The sequence below is a fragment of the Lithobates pipiens genome, unplaced genomic scaffold (genome assembly GCF_037356315.1).
Source record: "Lithobates pipiens isolate NorthernLeopardFrog02 unplaced genomic scaffold, aLitPip1_a1.2 Scaffold_18, whole genome shotgun sequence".
Lineage (NCBI taxonomy): Eukaryota > Metazoa > Chordata > Amphibia > Anura > Ranidae > Lithobates > Lithobates pipiens.
Genome location: NW_027507758.1, coordinates 337,350,857 through 337,373,422, shown reverse-complemented (window position 1 = coordinate 337,373,422; position 22,566 = coordinate 337,350,857). Strand labels below are relative to the sequence as shown.

At 43.6% G+C, this 22,566-nt stretch overlaps 1 protein-coding gene across 8 annotated transcripts in view; it reads left to right on the top strand.

Moving 5' to 3' along the window:
* SENP6 (SUMO specific peptidase 6) overlaps positions 1–22,566 on the top strand; it is a 157,535-nt gene that overhangs the window by 66,851 nt on the left and 68,118 nt on the right. For all 8 annotated transcript variants that reach the window (XM_077487361.1, XM_077487362.1, XM_077487360.1 and 5 more), the window contains 2 exons: positions 39–206; positions 7,314–7,347. In XM_077487361.1, coding sequence (XP_077343487.1) covers positions 39–206; positions 7,314–7,347 — 202 coding nt within the window. The remainder of the gene's footprint in view (positions 1–38; positions 207–7,313; positions 7,348–22,566) is intronic.

The following is a 22,566-nucleotide window of genomic DNA, read 5'->3' as shown; positions in this document are numbered from 1 at the left end:
GTGGCAGCCGTGGTACTAATTTTTTTTTTTTTCCACAGTTTGGCAATTCTGTCACAAATACACCTGTTAAGCGTCGTAAGGTTGCCCAGTCAGATGGTCCGAGTGAGCCTTTACCAGTGGGTTATGCAGCCTGTGAAAGTATCATTGTGCCATGTCGAAATATACGTGTGGGAACCCTGTATAGAACAATAGTAGAACCTGTTGTGGTAAGTACATAAACACATTGTTTTTTCAAGATGGCAATATATAGGCTTTCTAAGAGTTCTGCATCGCTGTGTCCTGCTATAATTCTTGCCTGAACTCTGCCAACAAGACACTGCAAAGACTCCAGAGATTTTTCTGCACTGTGGGAAGGCAAACGCTACTTACTGAAAGTAGCTCCTTATTGCTAGTTATTCTAAAGAGCCAGGTTAGAATTGTGTTCAGTAGGAGTAGGCAACCCTAAAATTACTTTGTACAAAGTGTTTTGAAGTTAACATGTCTTGTTATTATGACTAAGGACCCTTGCAGTAAACTATTCAAATGAGATGGTTTATGCCAGACTGATGTATTTCTATTGTTTGTATAGCTTGGAGACATTACATACCTCTTCATAGAGTACATAGGTAAATTCACATTTGTCTTCTACCAAAGTATTAGTACCATATTGTTACACAGACGTTGATATTGACAGATGTTTAACCACTTGCTGACCATGCCTTTTCTGAAACGTTTTGTTTAAGAGTTTAAGTATTTTTTGATAGAAAATTGCCTAGTACATCAAAACATTATAAAAAAAAAAATGTTAAACACCCGTGCCTAGGTATACAATCTAAATTATTAATGGTGTGGGTGAGCCTCTGCTATCTGTTGTCCCCTCAGGTAAGCCAATGTAAATTAATTTAAATACAGACTGTGCTTGCTCCACCATACGCTAATATATGGCATCACTTCTATTATGGTATATACTGTAGAAATATTGCTGTGCTAATTTATGTTAAAACTTAATACATGGTGACAGTGGCAAAAACATAAACCAAAATTATGTTGTGTACAAAAAAATTTGCGCTCAAAAGCTTTTGATACCGTTGCACTTAGATGATGACACGCATCAAGCTGACTCTCCCGTGTGTCACTTCCGGCCTTGAGAGTGGAACACACCAAGTAACCAGCAGCGTCCATTACTCTTAAAGCAGAACTCCAGGCAAAAGCTTTTTCCGTGACCTTGTTGCCCATCTCCTACCTTCACCAACTTTGCCATCCATTTTCTTCTGAATGCTGAAGTTCCTCTGCAATAGCCTTGCTGAAAAACCGTTATTGCCTGCTGACATCCTTTTTGTAAGACCGCTGGCTTCTATTCCTCCCCTAAGCTAAGCCAGGGGTCTGACAATCCCACTTGTAGTTCAATCCACAGCGAGCATGGAGTTCTATTTCCTGTAGTGGACGGAGGGGTCTCGCAGCCCCTGGTCTGTGCCGCCCATGGTGTTCTCCTCTATCCTCCTCATCTGCTCCCTGCCCGCTGTAACGAAAATGTAAGCGTAGGATAGTTTTTGCCTTAGCAAGATGTGATGTGATCTGTAGAAGTAGTGTAATTGTAGATGTAGTTTAATTCTGGGTTATTAAAAATATAGTATTCTATGTCAGTCATGCACATATGTTCTTTCATTAGCATTTGAGAAGGACAGAGACCGTTTTCTAGGATCGAAGTGACACCTAGATGCCAATAAAAGTTCCCATTAGAGTAAACCTAGATTGCCACCTTCCTGAGGCCTCAAAGAAAACCGCTTGTCATTTTGGCTACATTTATATCTGCAGGGGGCATTCACAAGGCCCCGGCCGGTCTGCAAACTTTGATTAATATCAACAGATCTAAAGAACCTATTTTATCTCTCATAAAAGCGAAAATATTAGTGACAGAGAGATGAAAATAATTCTTTTTGATCGTACACGTGATGGGTTACGTGGACATGTAACTGTATTTTTAGCATGTGTGGAATCCTAGAGAACCACACAAAACTGTTATATGGCGCCTGATTGCGGCAGGCAGGCATTGATTGGTACTGTTGCGATCGGACTGATGCGCTGGTATCGGAAATCCAATCCATGACCCAGCAATCAGCGCCGTTCTGGGCCAATTCGACTCTGGTAATTTCAGAACACAAGACATCCTGTGGGTTGAGACAGGAACACCCCCAGGGTTGATTGGCCAAGGCCTAAAGTCCAGACCACATCCATATTTCAATAAATTGGGTCGCCTGAGATATGGACATTGTTCTTCCACGAAGCCAGTTCGAAACTGGGGAGTTCCCACATGTTCCAGTATGCTTCTACTAATGGATTTCGGTAAAGTTTCTCTGCTTTTATCCCCTTTTATTTTCATAGCAAATTGCCAATTGTGTGTCATTCTGTATTTTTTGTATCTTTTTTGGCAACTCCTTTTTCTTTGTACATCTTATATGCACTGCCCATTTTCAGGATATTAAATGATAAAATTAATAAGTGACTTCTGTGTACTAAGCTAGGACTCGTATCTCTAGAGAGGTTGTTGTATTTTAGTGCCTAAGTCTTCGGTCTAAGTTCCGCATCAATCGGTATGCAATTGCACTGTGTGTTGGCAGATTGCATGCAGATTGTAAGCTAACAGATCTTCCAGACAGAGATCTGTGTGTGTGTGGTGGCTCAGCAGAACAGTCTGCGGACAAACTGTTGGGTGGTGGCAGGCTATCGTTTGTGTGTGGGTGTGGTGACAGTGGGAAGAGTGATTAACACCGGGGTTTAAGCTTGCAGGATAGCTGGAGGAACCCTAGAAGTGTGTAGTAATTGCTAGACTGCACCCCAACCATTAGACTGCACCAAATTGTATGTAAGATTCATATCTGCCTGTGTGTGGTCAGCTAGCTGGATTGAAGTGGAGTCTCCCTCTAGTGGTGGCCAAAAGTAGTGTAGGCTGTGAAAGTACCACAGCCAGTCTTGCATGCTCAGTATAAGTTCCCCTTTATTCCCTTAGTTCCTCATATACCCCAGTCACAGTACGCACGTCACGGTTGGCTAGTTGCCGTGGGCGGGTGTGATCCGTGACACCCCCTATCTCTGTGCATTGCCATATCGAGAACACTGTTCACTGTAATCTCCCGCGGGCACTGTGCCAATCCGCCAGGAGATTACAGTGATCGGTGTTCTCGCATACAATACCTGTCATAGCTAGAGATCCTTGCTGTGTCATCCGGTGATTTGTGCTAATGATCCTGCTATGCACTGATGAGCTGCACTGGGGGCCACTGATTGCTGTTAGAATGATCTCAAAGCTGCAGCAGGAGCAATATTTCTAATACTGACTTACAGCAGAGTACAATGTTTGTAATATATAGTTATGGAATGTGTCTACAGTTCAGTAATTACATAAAGTAAGGGCAATATGATTATCTCCTGTTGTGACTAGAGGGGAGAGAACAGATATGCTTTGCATTTATAAGGCTGTAACCTATCATACCGTGTGTTATGTATAGCTTGCTGGCTGCAGAATGAGGGGTGTGATTTATGTTGCAGTGGGCGAGTTCACATTTACATGTACAAGCCTAGTGTACCCTCCCACATGCATTATAATTTGCAAAGCATAATGGTAAATGTAGTCTGATTACATTGTAAAAAGAGTAGAGAGGATATGATGCAATCCCCGTTCTAAGAGATCCTCCCTGCCAGAAGAGATGCTGCATTTTCTTAATCCCCGAGCTGACTTCCTGAAAATTCAATCAGTCATATCTTTTTAAACTGTAAGAAATTTCACAAATGTAATAACTGTTTAGTGTCATGTGTGGGGGAGGGGGGGGTGCACCATCCACAACTCTGCCCCCAGCTACATCACTAGCCTAGTCTCAAAATACCAACCTAATCGCCCACTTCATTCCTCCAAAGACCTCCTGCTCTCTAGCTCCCTCATCACCTCCTCCCATATCCGCCTCCAGGACTTCTCCCGAGCCTCGCCCATCCTCTGAAACTCACTACCCCAATCTGTCAGAATATCTCCAAATGTATCCACTTTTAGGCGATCCCTGAAAACTTTTCTCTTCAGAGAAGCCTATCCTGCCTCCATCTAACAACTGCACTATTTTTTCTCCATTAGCTCATCCCCCACAGCTATTACCCTTTTGTATAACTTGACCCTCCCTCCTAGATTGTAAGCTCTAACAAGCAGGGCCCTCTGATTCCCCCTGTCTTAAATTGTATTGCATTGCAATGTCTACCCTAATGTTCTAAAGCACTGCGTAAACTATCGGCGCTATATAAATCCTGTATAATAATAATACTAAATGAGGAATTTCTTCACAATCCCAGAGTTCTGCTTTAATCTATAGAGGCCGTTTTTAAATAATGTTTTTTCCTTTTTAGTTTTACATAATTATATTCCATATATTTTTTACCTTGTAAAAATGCCTTGTAATGAACTAAATAACTAAAGGATTTTACACCATACGGAGCTTTCTCTCCATTCATTGCCTACCTGTATAACCCAGTTTTGGAGCTCTGGAACCATCATTGAAGGTAATCTGTACCCCTGGGAGCCACCGGAGGACACCGCAATGGGATAGGTCTCCCAAAAAAACAGACTGACAAGCCGAGCAGACTTCCCTTACTATAAGGTAGGGGAGTCGACAATATCTGGTGCGGAGTGTTTACAGTCTTTTATGGGGTGGATGCACAGATATCATCCTGGGAACGGAGCACGACAGCAATTAATTGCACAGAAAATACTTTATTTTGCACAAAATCACTACTTAAACTATAATTGTCACTTTAAAATATTGATTATTTTCATATCATAGAATTTTTGGTATACAATATCATTTTGGTTTGTTTTTGCCACCGTCACCATGTATTTTTAACTTAGATTGGTACAGCAATATGTCTACAGTATATACCATAATAGAAGTGGTACCATATATTCGCTTATCGTGGAACAAGCTCTGTACATTTTTATTCATCCCCAAACATTATATATATATATATATATATATATATATATATATTTATTTTTTTAGCAGAGACCATAGAGAATAAAATGGCATTCATTGCAATATTTTGTCATACTGTATTTGCATAGTGGTCCTTCAAATGCAATTCTTGGGCAAAAAATACACTTTGGTTGTTCTACCAGTTGCTAGCTACAGTGTTAGCCAGTTCCATTCCTGTGGCATCCCGAGTATAGGCCACTTGGATGTCCTCCTATGAAGGGAATAGTTGGCAAGCGCTCTGTTGACAATGTACTGTATCTTTAACTGTCCAAACATTAGAAGTTTGGGTGGGTACTGAACCTTCAAAAATTGTCTCTGGAACCAACTCAGCATTTAGAGCAATTGGGTCTTTGTGGACACTTCTTAGTCCTGGGTCTTCCTTCCCAAGGAGAAACTTCAGATTCCCTGGTCTTAGGTTTTAATTATTTTGTCAGAATCGTCCGACTCTCCGCTTCTGCGTGAGAGTCTTTGGGCTGATGGTAGTCTTCCACGGCAGTCCCCTTCCCCATTTTCACACCAAACATCTACACTACAATGTTCTGTTGCTTTGGGACTAGTTAGTCATATCTCTGGACACGTCTTGTGGCTCAGGACTCCAGCTATGAAGTTGGGGGAAATCCTTTCTTCCTGTTTTTGGAATATTCTCATTGCCGGTGCAAGTCTCTATCTTGGTAGGAGTCCTCAACACCTTGTGAGTACAGGGGACTTTGTATTTGATGAAATTTCAGGTGATTTGGATGTCTGTTCAGTGTTAGACCACCTTATTGGAGAGATTTCCAATCCAAATTCAGTCTTCTACACTAAGAGAGGTAGAGCAGATCCTATCCTGGACAGAGCTTCATGTTCCTGCCTTGCCAGCAATGTACATTCCAGGTGTAGATAGATAGGTTTCCCCAGCCGTTGACACCTGGACCTTGGAGAGTGGTCCGTGCACCCAGAGATATTTTGGGACCTGTGTCACAGGTGGGTGATGCTGGGTGTGGACTTCCTGACCTCCAGGTTTATCAGCAAACTAGAGAGATTTGTATCCTGGTACAGATTGTCTTTCTAGTCTACGCCACAGGCTCCATGCAGTTAGCCTTCTGGTCATCTTCATTGCTCTGGATGAGCCCAGATGAATGTGGTACACTGCCAGAAAGGCAGGATCTTATGTCCCAAGGGCCAAGTTGCCAATATGCTTCTTGATCGTCGGCTGTGTCCATGACTGTTACAGCCCAGGAAGTAAGAACAAGGGCACCTCTGAGTATGTGAACCCTACAATGTATAAAGCTAGGATGTTTACATCCTACAAGGCCATTCATCAACATGGAAGTCGTACTTCATTGGGTGTGAGTCTTGGGACTTGCACCCCAGGAGTTTCTCAGTGACACAAATCCTGTTCTTCCTGCAGCTAGGTTTGGACCAGCTTTGGGCTCTCGACATTAATAAGGGTCAGGTGTCTACCATTTCCATTCAGAATTGGTGAGTTAATCTGGCAAAGAACTCTTTTTAGTCTTCTGTTAGGGACAAGGTGGTGTTGAATGCCAGAACTTATTTCTAAGATAGTTTCTGCCTTTTAACCTCAACCAGGATATTGTTCTTCAGTCCCTGTGTGTATGGTTCGTGTTCAATGAAAGGAAATTTATGTAGATTTGGTTCAGGCAGTGCAGGTCTGTAAAACAGTAATTTTGTAAGAGAAATCCATGAAGTGACATACACCTCCTTGCACTTCTTGTATGCCAGCAGTTTTTAAATCCTTTTTTTTTCCTCCTTGGGCCCCTTTCACACTGGGGCGGGAGGGGTGTTGTCGTTAAAGCAGCGCTATTTTTAGCGCTGTAGCGCCTGAAAACCTCCTCAGTGTGAAAGGGGCCTTAGTTTCTTTTTAAGACTTATTTTGTACCTCAATGGAGGAAAAAAAAAAGGATTTCTGTACTCGCTCTAATAGCTCGTTCACCCCTCCTGTGTTTGATCGTGTTCTCAGTACTGATTTGCTACAAAATTGAGGCGTGCTGGTAGTAAGGATTGTTCTAGGCTGATCTACATTTTTTTTTTTTTTTTTTTTTTGTCAGTGCCCCGTTTTTATGTGGGTGGCTGTAAAACCCAAAGGTTTAAGACTCCCTTTGTCCCTCAGTGAACCTAAAAAAACATGGGTGCAAAAATCCGATTCTGATTTCTGGTCATACAAATCTGTTTCTAGAACTGATATTGTAAGTCTAATGTACCAGTTTAAAAATGTAAATCTGTGTAATAATAAATGACTTTTTTTATTTTTATTTTTTTTATAAACATTGATGAGTTTTATCCCATTTGTGGTTTAACTGGGTATTTTTTTTTCTCTCTCTACAGTTTTGTTTAGACATCATAAAGGTACAGCTGGAAGGTAAGGATTGATTTTATACTCCTGGTACTTATTAGATGTAATAGAGAAGTCTCCCTTTACGTCCATGGGGTTACAATTATCCTAGGCCAGCCAGTTATGTTGCCTGAAGATGCCTAACCCAGAAGAAGACCAGATAAAGATGTCAGCAATAGCGAGGGAGCTGGCAGACTTTGCAGCAAACTTTATATATTAGGGGAGCCCATTGAAATTCTATCTTGTTGTTTTGAATATTATCCTGATTTTCTGGAGCAGATGTGGAAGGACTTTACAGTGCCTTGCAAAAGTATTCACCCCCCTTGGTAACCATTTTGTTTTTTGCTGAAAGTAATGGCTTTCGTCTGGCCACTCTGCCATAAAGCCCAACTATATGGAGCTTACGGCTTATTGTCCTATGTACAGATACTCCAGTCTCTGCTGTGGAACTCTGCAGCTCCTCCAAGGTTACCTTAGGTCTCTGTGTTGCCTCTCTGATTAATGCCCTCCTTGCCCGGTCTGCGGTTGGTGTGCAGCCATCTCTCAGCAGGTTTGCTGTTGTGCCATGTTTTTTCCATTTGGTTATGATAGATTTGATGGTGCTCCTGGGTGGTATCAAAGATTTGGATATTTTTTTATAACCTAACCCTGACTTGTACTTAACATTGTCCCTTACTTGTTTGGAGAGTTTCTTGGTCTTCATGGCAGTATTTGGTTAGTGGTGCCTCTTGCTTGGTGTTGCAGCCTCTGGGGCCTTTCAAAAAGGTGTGTATATGTAATGACAGATCATGTGACAGATTGCACACAGGTGGACATTATTTCACTAATTATGTGACTTGTGAAAGTGGTTGCACCAGATCTTTTTATTGGCTTCATAACAAAGGGGGTGAATACATACACACATGCCAATTAATTATTATTTTTTTACTTCTGAAAAATAGTTTTATGTATGTTTTTCTAATTTTACTTCACCAGCGTAGACTATTGTGTTCTGATCCATCACATATAATTCAGATTAAAAGAACATCGAACTAAAGTCTGTAATGTAACAAAATAGGTAAAAAGCCAAGGGGGCTGAATGCTTTGGCAAGGCAGTGTATATGTGGTTGATTTATTTATTTTTTATTACTAATTTTTTCTTTAAAGCGGTAGTAAACTTGGGGGGGGGGGGAGGTTTCCCCCTGCAAGGCAATATACTAATGTATGGTAGTATGCAAAGCTAGTTTACTAACCTGTTAATACCCAGGATTCCTTTTAAACGAGTTTAGGGTACTTAAAGAGGTAGTAAACTCAGCCCCTCAAATGCGCCTTAATAAATCCAGCCTGATAAAGCTTTCCTTAACATTCTGCATTATTTTTTCCCACCTTCAGATGTTTCTTACTTTTTTAATTAATTTTTAAATTCTTGCTTCTCAGAAACAGCTACTGCCATCTTATCTACTGTCCTCCTCCGAGTCTGTAGTGCAGTTTACTTCTGCCCCTTGATCGTGTAGGTTTTTTTTAACACTGTAAGATACCATCCACTATGTGATGCAGCTGATCTCCTTGCTCTAGGGTGCCGTGCAATGTGCCAATGTTTACACCCCCTGTGACGACGCAAGTCACATGGGGTGTTTCAATAACTGAATGGCACTGTAATCTCATGGGATCTCGGCACAGTGCCCCAGAGAGGAGATTCATATTAATGGATAAACTGGCGGCACAATGAGTGTGCCGTGAATCGGAAAATATGCGCAAGCGCCGGTAACAACATAGATTCCAACAGGAAAAATTACAGGCAAACGGAACACAGCAATTTGTACAATGCTTATTAAGGGGAAAAAATTATTGCGGACAGTTTACTATCACTTTAAAGCTTGGACTATAGACAGTGGCTGTATATCTATATCTCATGAATATATAATTTTATATATTTCGCTGCCAGAGAAATTTTTGCACACGTTTTAAAAAAAAAATTGGAAAATATAAGATGAGCTGGCACAGAGTAAGTAGACAACACGTCAGACTTTAAATTTGCGTGCACCCATGACATGAAACTTTAGTACCCTTTAGTACGGAGCTTCAAAAGCTCTATAGGTCATCAGTTAACTGTTACAGAGAAGATCTTGTGCTAGAATTATTGCTCTCACTCCGGCATGCATGACAATGTGTAATGTGTATTGAAAATCGATGTTTTGATGTGCAGGTGCCCTCGACGAGTGCATTTATGTTGGTACGTGCGCATATGTGAGGGTGGGGGGCCTCAATTTTTTGAGGGGGTTGGGATTTTATGTGCTTGAGTGAAACAATTTTTTTTAATAAAAAAATGATATATATATATTTTTTTTTCATCACATAGTTGATGAAAAATCCCCAATGTGATAATTTTTAGGTGACAGGTTCTCTTTAATGAGACATGCAGAGTCTAAATGTAAATGCATTGCAATACATCCCTTACCGGCTATTCTAGCCGGGGACACAGAGAGACTGACCCGGAAGTGATGTCATACACCTTGCTTTCCAGGTCACAGCCAGAACGGGGAGAGAGCGGATGTGTCTCCGCTTTTCTCCCTCCCCTCTACCCGCCATGTTGGTCCCAAACCAGCAGAGCCCAGAATGCATGGGGGGGGGGGCACTGGTACCGGGCAATCAGGCGACGGCGCAGCTGCCTGAATGCATCCGCCTGACCGGCAGGAGTATACGTGTCAGTTTTACACACAATCCCGTTGGCTGCAGCCACCAGATTTGCGTGAAACCCCCTGCTGTCAGGTCCGTATGATGTACGGACCTGGCAGTGAAAGGGTTTTTGAACTACACTACTACTGTAGTAGTCCTTTGTGAGATTGGATTCCTGTTGCAGATCAAATCATCTTTTCAGCTTTAGCTCCTGTGCTCCATCAAAATAAATGGTGTTTTGTTTTTGTTTTTTAAGGCACCCATTTCCTCTAAAAACAACCAGTCACTGCAGCCTGTTTCTATGAAAAGTCAGCGGGTCCACATCACTGCCCTGCTGTAGCAGAAGTCCGCATCGCTTGCTTATCACCACTGTGCCCCTTTTACATTTAGCTCTCCATTGCTTTGGGGGTGGGGGGAGGTTGAGCGAGGGGACAAAGGCAGACTGATTTATCAGATTAAAATTCTATTTTATGTCAGATTGCTACTGTGCTGCTTTGACAGCGTGTGCAGCATTTATAGCTGGTTGCTGCATATCAGCATGGAAGCTGGCAGCTCTGTCCAAGGGAGCTGAATAGCAATCTGGCAAAAATCAATGTCTGCCTTTCTTCTGCCACTCTACATTTAAAATCCGGAGAAGGTGGTGAGAAGCAGGCTTTGATTTCTGCCAGATCATTACTTTACTGCCTTAGACGGAGCTCTGAGCTTCTTATATTAATGTACTTATTTTCATTAATCAATATGTTTGCATTTATTATCATTTGGCATAATGTGAACTGTCCCATTACAGAGTTGCTTTTATGGAGAAAAGGGTAGCCAGACTTACTGTGAACTGAGTTGGGGAAACTTTTAAATGTACTGAAGTCTGACAAGAGAACCACAAGATTTAAGACAATTGACAGGACTACAGTGATGACAGGGCACCTCCCTCAAATGTTGTAGCAGTAATCTGGCAGGGACCAACTGCCCTGCTGACTCCTCCCAGTGCTCCCACTCAATTCTGCTGCTGGATTTGGAAGAGAGCAGTGTGATAATATGCAACGAACCTTAAATGATCTCAATAAAGAAGCCATGTTTATGTTAACATCTTTTTCATGCTTGGAGAGGGAGGTTTTAGAAGATTTTCTACTTAGAGTTCAGCATTACATTTTAAGGGCAAGCCATGTAAGCACCTGATTTTGCCCTGGTATTATCCTATTGTGGCCGATGTAAAGCAGGGCTAGAGTGGGAAGCAGTAGTACAAGGAGCCAATCCGGTAATGCTTCGACAAGAAATATGCTGATGGAAAGGTAAAGCAATGATAACGGAGAGATGGCCTGATGACTGCTGATTTTTCTTTTACTGTCCAGTCACAGGCTGGGGCAGGTTCAGAAAAACCTGGGCAGAGAAAATGGCCTAAATATAACTAAAGACAACACTTATTTTTTTTTTTTTGTGATTTGGATAGGATAGAGAACACTTGTCATTTTTGCATTTCTGTTTGTGCCGTTTTTTGAAAGATTCACAATTTTGGTATTGTAATTCAAGGGAAATCTTTCAATGGTTACACTAGTTCTGGTGCTCCTGGTAACACCAGAGGTTCCCTCACTTTGAGGGGGTTTTCCTCTCACTTCCTGTTTTGGCTGTGGGACAGGAAGTAAAGAAAAATCTCCACACTAGGACACAGAGGGCAAAAAAATGGAGAGGGTTATTGTAACAGAACGTCCCACACTCCGCTTGAATGTTTCCGTCATATACCATTTCCTCCAGTCTGAATATAGATCAAAGTTATCATAGCTACATAATAACTAGGCAGGACTCATTTGGCTGCAAAGCTGGAACTATTTAAACAAGTATACAGGCTTTTATACACTTGCAAAGGTTGTTCCCCCTCCTGATTATATTACCCTAACAATACCAACTGTAACCAGAAACATAAATTAAAATGAGCTAATTAACTAGTCATTTAACCAGCCTAGGTGACAGAGGTCTGAACTTTCAGGTCATGCTTGCCGTCTTAACTTAGAAGACCCAATACTCATCATCGCAAGTATAAACACAGAACACCTTCACACAATCAGGTGCCCCCAGTAGCAGACGGACCAGCTCCTACATTGAAGACCATGAAATCCATATCTAAGCAATACTTTGATCAGGGATTTCAGATGGCATGGCAACAGTCTACAAAACTCTTACAATGTTCCATCATTTTCTCAGACAACTTGTGCCCTTAATAGACACAGGGTAACTTGGACATAGGAGTTGCTTGGGGAACTGAAACAAGGGTTTCCCAAACTCTCCATGGGATTCTGGGTTCCATGGGCCCCCCTGCCCAAAGTGACTCCCGGTACAGTTATAAACCTTCCTTACTTTGTCCAAAATGAGAGAGAAAAAGTTTTTTACCTTTTCAGTTTACTTACTTGAAATGATTCTAGCCATTAGACTGAGAACATCTAGTGGCAGAAAAAGCTACTGCAGGAAAAAAAAAAAAACTGAAATAATTGAAGGCGAATATTGCAGCAAAAGCCGGTTTTGTGTAATCTTTTTTAACGTGTTGTTCAATTTTATCTTAATTTTGGCTGGTGCTCTGCTTTTAAATACATGTTGCTGTTCCTGAGCCATGTTTTCGTTACTTTGTCTAGCACAGTAAATCCTTCTTAAAACAGAAGGTGTGTCTCATTCCATCACATATCCCAAAAATAAGAGTATTAATTCTCATTTCAGGACAGTAGGCAGAGCATGCAAATCATTACCTTACACCCTATTAGCCAGATGCACATCCAGAACTGCTAGTGTATAGTGCAGAGATAGCCGAATACTAATGAGCAGCCCTTCTCAGCCTTTTTGTCACAGAGGAACCCCTTCAGATAATGTTTGTGTCTTGGGACTCTTATTTAAAACCAGTTCTTATCAGAAGAATGCTACCCTACAGTGGTGAAAAGAATGCCACCATTACAGACTGTTGAAATAATTGCTATCATTCTGCTGGCTTTACAAATGGACGATGGTCCTGGAACTATGCAGACACCACTGACTGGGAGGTCGTTTGGCTGCAGCTCAAGGAACCCCTACCAACCGTTGGAGGAAACCTGTTTGAAAATGGCTTCTATGGAGCCAGTGTGATCCAAACTGCATAGGCCTGTTGGTTTGGCAGTAACTTTGTCATCACTTAAAGCAACGCTCCAGGCTCCTTCAGGAAAAAAAAAAGCCGGCAGCTACAAATACTGTAGCTGCTGACTTTTAATATTAGGACACTTACCTGTCCACCAATCCAGCAGTGTCTTCCCCTGAGTTGATTTTTCAATTGACGCTCGGGTGCTGCTGCCACCATCTTAGGTAAAGGAAATTGGCCGTGAAGCTGCAGTTCCCTACTGCGCATTTGCAAGGCCGCTTTGTGAATGGCCTGGCAGCGGGGGAAAGGAGGAGGGGAGCCGAACTTCCGGATGAGTTTGCCATGGCGAAGTGGGAGTGGGGGGGGTAAACAAATAAGCTCCACTTTAATATAGCAAAGTGATACATGTACAATTTTTTGCTTTCACATGAGAGTTTTATCATGCAAAAATGTTTACTTTATATGCAGTGTATAAACGAGATCATTTTTTTTTTTTAACCTGATTTTAGTGTTAAAATTTGTATATTTTGGCTAAAATAACACTTTTTACTGTATCATATGTTCAGTTTAGGACCACACTAAATTTACATTTCTCTTACAAAGCATGGCAAAGTTAAAATAAAGACTTTTTTTTTTTTGTAAATAGTTTTTATTGAAAGATTTTCACAAGAAAATTTACAGTACGTAGCATGTCACAAAGCAAACAGTAGGGAGAAGCATAAAGCAGTTTGATAAACATACTGCAAACCAAAAACGTAGCAGGTAACAAAATAACAAAACTGTCAAAGACTGGTCTGTCATATGTCCGAAAGGGGAAGCAAGTAGGAATAAGAATGTGGATGGCACTATATACTTGCTACTTTTTAGCAGGGGTAGCTAGATTCCAGGGTCAGGAATTACGACATGTGAGTACTCTTATACCATGTGTCCCAAATTTGCCAAATTGTTATCAAACTGAATTTTTTTTCCCATCCTGAGGGCTAGGATTGATTCATAAGAAAAATGTAAATGGGTGGTCGACCAAACCTCTGAGGCATTGGGTGCTTGATTATTTTTCCAAAATCTAGCTATCAATGTCCTAGCCACCAGGAGGATGTGGGATATAACAACTCTAAAGTTAGGTGGGTATTTTTCAATACCCAAATTAAGAATTGCCAGGCCTGGTTCAGGGGCAGAGAGGAAACCTGTGATACTAGAAATGACACGAAATATGGCGTTCCAGAAGCTTCTTAGATGTTTACAAGACCAAAACATATGAAGTAGGTTACCAACCTCCCCACAATTCCTCCAACACAGGGGGGAGGACTCAGCGAGGCCAAACTTGGAGATCCTAAATGGAGTAAGGTACCAGCGTAGAGCAATTTTTTGGGATAGCTCCCAGTGCCCGACACACCTCGAGGCCCTGTAGTTAGCTTTGAATGCATGGTACCATTGTAACTCTGAAAAGGTGCATCCTAAGTCCTCCTCCTCCCAGCGCAGATAGGGATGAGATTTACTGAAGGCAAGCTTTTGCTGGAGGAAGTTGTAGAATAAGGATATTCCTTTAGGTAGGGGGAGGATTGGCGTAGATAAAGTGCCAAAGAGATTCAGCTACCGAAACACAGCTACAGATATTTGATAATGTTTGTATACATCAGCAGGCTTTAGCTGAAAGCGCGTCCTTAGAGAGTGAAATGGGATCATGGAAGGTCCCTGAAAGAGATCTTGCAGCCACCGTATTCCACTCTCAGCCCACTCTTTGGTGGTGAAATCAGGGATTAGGAATTCTAAGGCCTGCAGGGGTATGGGAAGTGCAACCAATTTAGAGGTCGGAGGCGTGGACCTAAGAAGATCTCGCCAGGCCTTCAGGAAGGCCCGAACAGTGTCAGGAAGTGAATGGAGAGGCCAGGGTTTAATTGAGTCTGTAACAAGAAGAAGTTTTAGGTTTTGGGTGGGGGTGAGGGCTTTTTCAATGCAGCACCATTTCGGTTCCTGAGCCGAGTTAAACCAGTGTGTAATTTGGACTAGCCGGGATGCTAGGTAGTAGTCCTTTAGATCCACAATGCCCATACCACCAGCCAGCCTGTGCTTTATCAATAGTATTTTGGAACATCTAGGCCTTCTGGAATGCCAAATTAATTTATTCATCAAGGAGTTAAGACCGGAGAAATGTTTCCCAGAGGGGGTGACAGGTAGTGCCCTAAACATATTCAGGATTTGGGGGAGCAACAGCATCTTGAAAGACGCGAGGCGCCCTGACCATGACAGTTCACACTTGGCTAGTCTATTTGCTTCTTTAGTAAGTTTGTCAGTAAGTGAGGGGAAATTTGCCTCTGCTAAATGGCGAGCTGTTTTGGTCATTTGGATTCCCAGGTAGGGGATGGTGGAGTTACTCCATTTATATGGAAATGTGGACATCAGATGAGTGCGGAGAGGGGGTTCAATGTCTGTGTCTAGAATTACAGACTTGGAGAAATTCACCTTATAGTAGGAGATCAGGCTAAACTCCTGGAGTACCTGGTGGGCCTGCGGTAAGGACGAGGCTGGTGATGTCAGGAAGAGGATGATATAATCCGCGAACAGGTTGATTTTATGAGGGCCTTCATGCATTGGGATTCCTGCAATCAAGAGGTGGGAGCGGATTCTTCCTGCCAACGGTTCAATCAGGAGGTTGAAAATTGTAGGGGATAGTGGGCATCCCTGCCTGGTGCCATTAGAAATGGAAAAGGGGGACGATAGCATATTAGAAGTGAAGACCTGTGCTGAGGGGGCTGATTACAGAGCAAGAATGGCTGAGAGGATCGGTCCACCAAAGCCAAACTTCCGAAGGACCCTATCCATATATCCCCAATGAATCCGGTCGAACGCCTTCTCCGCATCCAAGGAAAGGAGCAGAGAAGGAGCTCGACGGGCCTCCGCAAATTGAAGGATTCCAATAACACTTCTGGTAGCGTCCGAGGCCTGCCGGCCAGGCGTGAACCCGGACCAACCTGGATGGATCAACGTAGGGACTAGGGGAAGGAGTCTTTGAGCAAGAATCTTGGCGTATACTTTGACATCCATGTTTAAAAGGGATATCGGCCTAAAATTCGAGGGAGTGTTAGGTTCCTTACCCGGTTTGGGAATCGTAACCACATAGGCTCTAAGCATCTCCGGGGGGAAGGAAGCAGAGGAGAATACCTCAGCATAAGTCTCTGAGAGCACGGGGGAAAGTAGGTCTGAAAATGCACGGTAGTAATCGTTAGTCAGGCCATCTGGCCCTGGAGATTTGCCCAGGGGGAGGGATTTGATGCACTTCCCTATTTCTGCGGGTGAGATTGGTAAGTTTAGAGATTCCAATTGTTCCTCTGTGAGAGAGGGTAGATTAATACTAGATAGGAAGGATTGTATACACTCATCTGTGGGCAGAGGAGTATCAACATCTAGTTTTAAATTATATAGAGAGGAGTAATAAGCAGCAAGGGCGTCCGCAATTTCTTGCGGATTGATTTTTTTCTGTTTATCTATAGGGTGGTATACAAAAGGGATTTTGGCTTTGATCCTAGCTGCCCTCACCCTGTTGGCTAGGTATTTTCCAGTGCGATTACTGGAGGAGTAGTGTGACAACTTGAGAGAGTACACATATTTGTCGTACTTGGCCAACAGTAAGCGTCGAAGATCAGCACGGAGCTGAGTGAGCTTATGAGCCGTGTTGAGATCCGGCGTCAGTTTATTAGAGGATTCCAAGGACCGAATATCCGCCAGAATGCAGTTCAGTTTTTGGGTTCTGGCCTTTTTTTCTCTGCAGCAAATTTGAAGCATTATGCCCCTTATAAAGGCCTTATGGGCACACCAGAGGGTAGTGGGACTTTGCACTGAGCGGGCATTCAGCTCAAAGAATTCGGCCAGGTTCTTAGAGATCGTAGCAACATGCGAGGAATTTTGAAATAGTTGGGAATTCGCTCTCCAAACATAGGCGAAGCGCTGAGCGTGTTCCTCCACCACCTCGATAGATATGGGCGCATGGTCGGACCAAGAAATGTCATGGATGGTGGAGGAAGACACTGCCTGCAGCAGCAACCTGTCCACCAGAATCAAGTCGATCCTGGAGTAGGTGTTATGTCTCACAGAGTGAATTGTAAAGTCTTTTTCGCTCGCATGTTGACACCTCCAGGCATCAAATACATCCTCAGCAGCTAGTAGGGGTTGGAGCTTCGGCAAGGGTTGACTCGCCCTGGACGTAGTGTCCAGTGCGTAGTCGACTGTTACATTGAAGTCTCTACAGACAACCAGGGAGCCCTTACGACACTTATTGATCTTGCGGAAAAGTCTATTAAAAAAACGCAGCTGGTGTACATTGGGGGCATAAAGATTAACAATGGTGTAAGGCCTATTCAATTCAGCTAACAATATCAAGTACCTTCCTTCAGGGTCCATCAATACTTCAGTGAGGGAGAAGGCTACCGTGTCTCTTATGGCAATGGCTACTCCTCTTTTCTTTTCCGAGGCAGAGGCCTGAAATACAGGTAGCTCCTGTGTTGAAAGCTAGGAGCAGCCGCGTTGAGAAAATGAGTCTCCTGGACACAGAGTACATCCTCCCCCAATTTCAGTGCTTCCTTCCACAAAGAGTTCCGCTTGACCGGATGGTTGAGGCCGTGGACATTAAAAGAAACTAATTTAAGCGACATTGAAGGCAATGATCAGGTGCAAATAGGGCAAGAGGCAGTCACATTTAAAGTAGAACTCTGGGGTTCCCCGGGGACTCAGGCTTCCTAGGGCAGATGATGTAGGATGGCTGTAGTTCGGGTCCAAGTGGAACCGAACCATTCGGGCGCTGATAAACCAGAATGGAACTGAAACAGTGCAGTAAGAAAAAATAAAAGAACACAAAACAAAAGTCCAAAACGGAAGTCAATAAAAAAGGAGATCTCCAGTGAGATCCGAAGGCACTATAGATGCCCATTCATGTGGGGGGAACAAAGGGTGAGCGCTGGAAGGTCTCCAGCGACTGGGAATTGACAGTCAAATAGGGATTCGCAGCAGACTCCTCAAGAGACCCTTGTTTTATTTTTCTTCCTTCTCCTCCGCTGGACTGTCTGCCAGTCTCCATCCGGACAGGGGGGGATGAGGCTGAAGGAGCAGCGGGTTCTTCAGGGATAATATCAAGGGCACGTAGCAGGTCAAGCCCTTCTTGTAGGGTGGAAACCACAGAGGATTTACCTTCATGGGTAATCAGGAGTTTCAAGGGGTATCCCCAACGGTATGGAACTCTATGGTTCCGTAAGGCTTTGGTGACAGGGAGAAGGGCTTTACTCCTCTGCAAGGTGAATTGCAAACAACTGCAGGTGAGAGAAGTTTTCCGGGAGCAGGGTCTCTCTCCGAAATGCTGATAAAAGTTGCTCCTTAACGTGGAAGAAATGAATCCGCATGAGGACGTCATGCGGAATATTATCTGGCAGGTTGGGAGGCTTAGGAAATCGGTGGATGCGGTCGATTAATCACGTCTTGGTCCGACAGAGAGGGCAGCAAGGTTTTCATGAGGTCCTGAATGTGTTGAGCAAGCTGTGTGGGCAGGACGGTCTCAGGAATTCCTCTGACTTTAACATTATTGCGCCTGGACCTGTCTTCCAGGTCGGCCATCTTGGATTTAAGCCACTCAATGTCCTCGGACTGATCATTGTGCGCATCAACTAAGGTGTTGTGAGCAACCGCAAAGTCCCCCTTTTTCTGTTCCACATGATCCATTCTGCCACTCGGCACTCCCACTTCATCTTTAAAGTTACTTATACACTGCATAAAGGCTGTGTGAAGTGAGGCACGCAGGGAGACAAGCATGTCTTTTAGGGTGGATTCTGAGACAGGCTGGTTAGTGGCAGGGAACTCAGATATGCATTCATGAATTTCTCTGGTATCAGCAGAGGAGTTCTGTTCAGCGCTCACCTGCAGTGCTTCTCCCGACAGTCTCTGTCTAGATTTCGCTGGGCTGCTGCTGATCGATGTGGATGGCCCTGGCAATCTCCTCCCCTGTCTGTCGGTGGGTGCTGGGCTCCCCGAGGAGGCTGAGGAAGGACCAGGGGAGGAGTGCGTGCTGCCGCCTGCGCCATCTTGGCTGTATTCGCGGGCCGCCGGTAGAAAGAAATCCGGCAGTTTTTTAGGCGGCCCAGGACCTCTCCTCTTCGGTGACATCTCCGGAGGATGAGTGGACTCTCCGGAGTATTTCTATGCGGTTTCGCCGGCACAGGGGATCCACAATGCGGATGTATTCCCGTCGCTGGAGCGGAGCTCTGTCCCTAAGCGGCCATCCACCAGCGCACGGTAGCCACGCCCCCCTGCCTGTATTATTAATGCATCACAAAAAAATAAGGAAGAAGGCAGGATGAAGTAAATATGGGGTAAATGGGAAATATGACTTTCTGAATTAAACAAAGTATTTACAGGCATACCCCACTTTTAACTACACAATGGGACCAGAGCATGTATGTAAAACGAAAATGTACTTTAAGTGAAGCAATACTTTTTTTCACTTCTAAATGCATGCACTGCATTGCAATAGTCATTTACAAGCATAACTGATATGAATAATGCATTTATAACTAAAATAAACACAATATTAAAAGAAAAATTGTAAGCTTGCCCCATCTGATTGTTGTTGCAAGGCCAGAGCAGCTGAGAGAATTTATTGTAGTAGGAAGGGTGAAAGCATACAGGTATCTTCTGTTTCACTAGTCAAATCTTCAAAGGCGAGATGCTTTCTTGCTGGTGAATTGGGTGTACTACAAGAAGAAATCGGAGCAGGACTTGATGGTGATGTCAGAGCTGGAAATGGACTGTCAGGTATGCAGGTATCTTTTATTTTACAAGTCAAGTCTTCAAAAATGAGGTGCTTTCTTGCTGGTGAATTGGGTGTACTACAAGTTGCACTAAGAGCAGGACATGGTGGTGATGTCAGAGCTGGAAACGGGCTGTCAGTTGTTGATGCTCTGGGATCCAAATGACTGTCGGTCAATGTTGATGATCTGCGTGCTGATGGACTTTTAGAAAAGTACGTTTCTATGGAGGTTTGAAGTGTAGCTCTCTTTTTCTCCCTGTAGATTTCTTTGTAACAGGCATAAGCCCCTGAAATGTTAGCATTGACTTTTGAACTTCTTTCAAAATCCCGATCATGCTTTTCAAATGGAGCCATCGTGCTATCAAGATGACGGGAAAGCTTCAAAGAGAATTTTTGTAGTTAAACCTTCAGGCTGTTCAATGATCTCAACCCCATCCTGCACATCATCTTCTCTATCCTCTTCAAGTTCTAGAAGATCTTCATTGCTGAGGGGCTCAGTGTGGGACGCAAGCAGTTCAGCAACATCTTCTGGCTCCACTTCCAACTCTAACTGCCTTGCCATATCTACAATATTTTCAGTAACAGTAGCTACATGATCTTCAAAGCCTTCGGAATCATCAACAAACTGTGGGCATAATTTTTTTCCAGGCCCTATTCATTGTGGTTTCCTTTGTCATTCCAAGCATCTCTTACAGTTTTAATGCAATCCAATATGTTGTAGCTTTTACATAATTTGGATAGGACTTCTTTACCTTCTCCTTCTTGTTTGTCTATTGCTGCAATACACTTACTGAATGTTCTTTTTAACTAGTTTAACTTGAATGCGGCAATGACACATTGATCCATTGGTTGCAGTAGTGAGGTGGTAGGAATTGCACTCGATTGTTAGGGTTCAGCTCATCTAGTGTTCGTGGGTGTCCAGGGTCGTTATCAACCAGCAGCAAAATGTGGAAAGGGATATTGTTGTCCTTGCAATAGGCTTTCACCTCTGGAACAAAGCAGGTTTCAAACCAATCTTCAAAAAGGGCTGCAGTTACCCATGCTTTTTTGTTAGCTCTCCAATCCACTGGAAGTCTAGTTTTAACATAGTTCTTCAAAGCTCTTGGATTTTGCCATCTTTAAATTAGCAAAGGCTTTAGCTTTAAGGTACCAGAAGAATTGCAGGTATCTTCTTCCAGAATAGCCCAGTCTCATCCACATTAAACATCTGATCCATGGAGTAGCCTCCATCTTGAATAATTTTGGCAAGATCGCTTGGATAGCTTTCTGCAGCATCTGCCTCTCCTTGTACTTTAATGTTATGTAGGTTAGACCTTTTCTTGAACCTATCAAACCATCCACGGCTTGCAGAAAATTCTGCATCCTTTGCTGCCTCACCTTTCTTAGCCTTCAGGACATTGAATAGGCTTAAGGCTTTAGTTTGTACAATTGCCTGGTTGACAGGAACATGACGTGCAGTCTGATTTTTCTATCCAAAGTATTAAGAGTCTCTCCATGTCTGCAACAATGCTATCCCTTTTTCGAATTGTTATTGTGTTAACAGATGTAGCACTTCTAATTTCTGCAACAATGTTTTCTCTGTTTTTCATGACGGTGTTAACTGTAGTCCGAGTGTAGCCTAGCCTTCAGCCTATTTCAGCTTGAGTTACACCTTCATCATACAATTTTATAATTTTTAGCCTTCATATCCAAGGTAATAGATTTACGGCTTTTTTTTGGTACTATCTGCCATTATATGATGCGTACTTGTAACAATCAAAATAAATACTGTACAGTACTGTAGAAGTTCCTAAAATATGTACTGTAACTGTATTTTAGAGGGTCAGGGCCTGTAATGAGGGGGCCAGAGAATGTAGTGGGGGGGGCAGGGCCTGTAGTGGGGGGGCAGGGCCTATAGTGGGGGGCTGTACAGTACTGTAATGTACTCCACTTACGTTTATGCAGACTGTAATGCTGGGCTGGCAAGCAATTGTGGACCTCTGGGCTGGCAGGCAACACTAGGCTGACTGGCAGTCAACTCTGGGCAACGCTTGGCTGGCTGGCACCTCTGGGCCTCGGTGCTGGCTGGCGGGCACCTCCTGGGCTTGCAGGCAATGCACAGCACATACAGGATAGGTACCTGTAACAACGAAAAGAAAAAATACTGTACAGTACTGTAGAAGTTTTTTTTAGAGGGTCAGGGGATGTAGTAGGGGGTCAGGGGATGTGGTGGGGGCTAAGAGCCTGGGGGCTATACTCACGTTTATGCAGACTGCAATTCTGGGCTTGCTGGCGGGCACCTCTGGGCCTTGGTGCAGGCTGGTGGGCACCTCTGGGCTATAGGTATCTGTAACAATGAAAATAATAGTGAGGGGAGGGTCAGGGGCTGTAATGTGGGGGGGGGGGGGATCAGGGCCAATAGAGGGGGGCTATACAGTACTGTACAGTTCTTACGTTTATGCAGACTGCAATGCTGGGCTGGCTGGCTGGCACCTCTGGGCTGGCTGGCGGGTACCTCTGGGTCGACAGGCAATGCTGTGTTGCCTTGCTGGCAACAGTATGTTGCAGTAACTTTGCTTCCTCCCTCTTGAACGGCGACAACTCCGGGCGGCAGCTCCACCTCTTCCAGGTCATACTGCGGCTGTGCGGCGCGGGAATGTCCATACTTGCGAGGCACTTTACGTACACTCGCGGGCATGTCTGTACTCGCGAGTGTGCGTAAAGTGAGTGTCCGCAA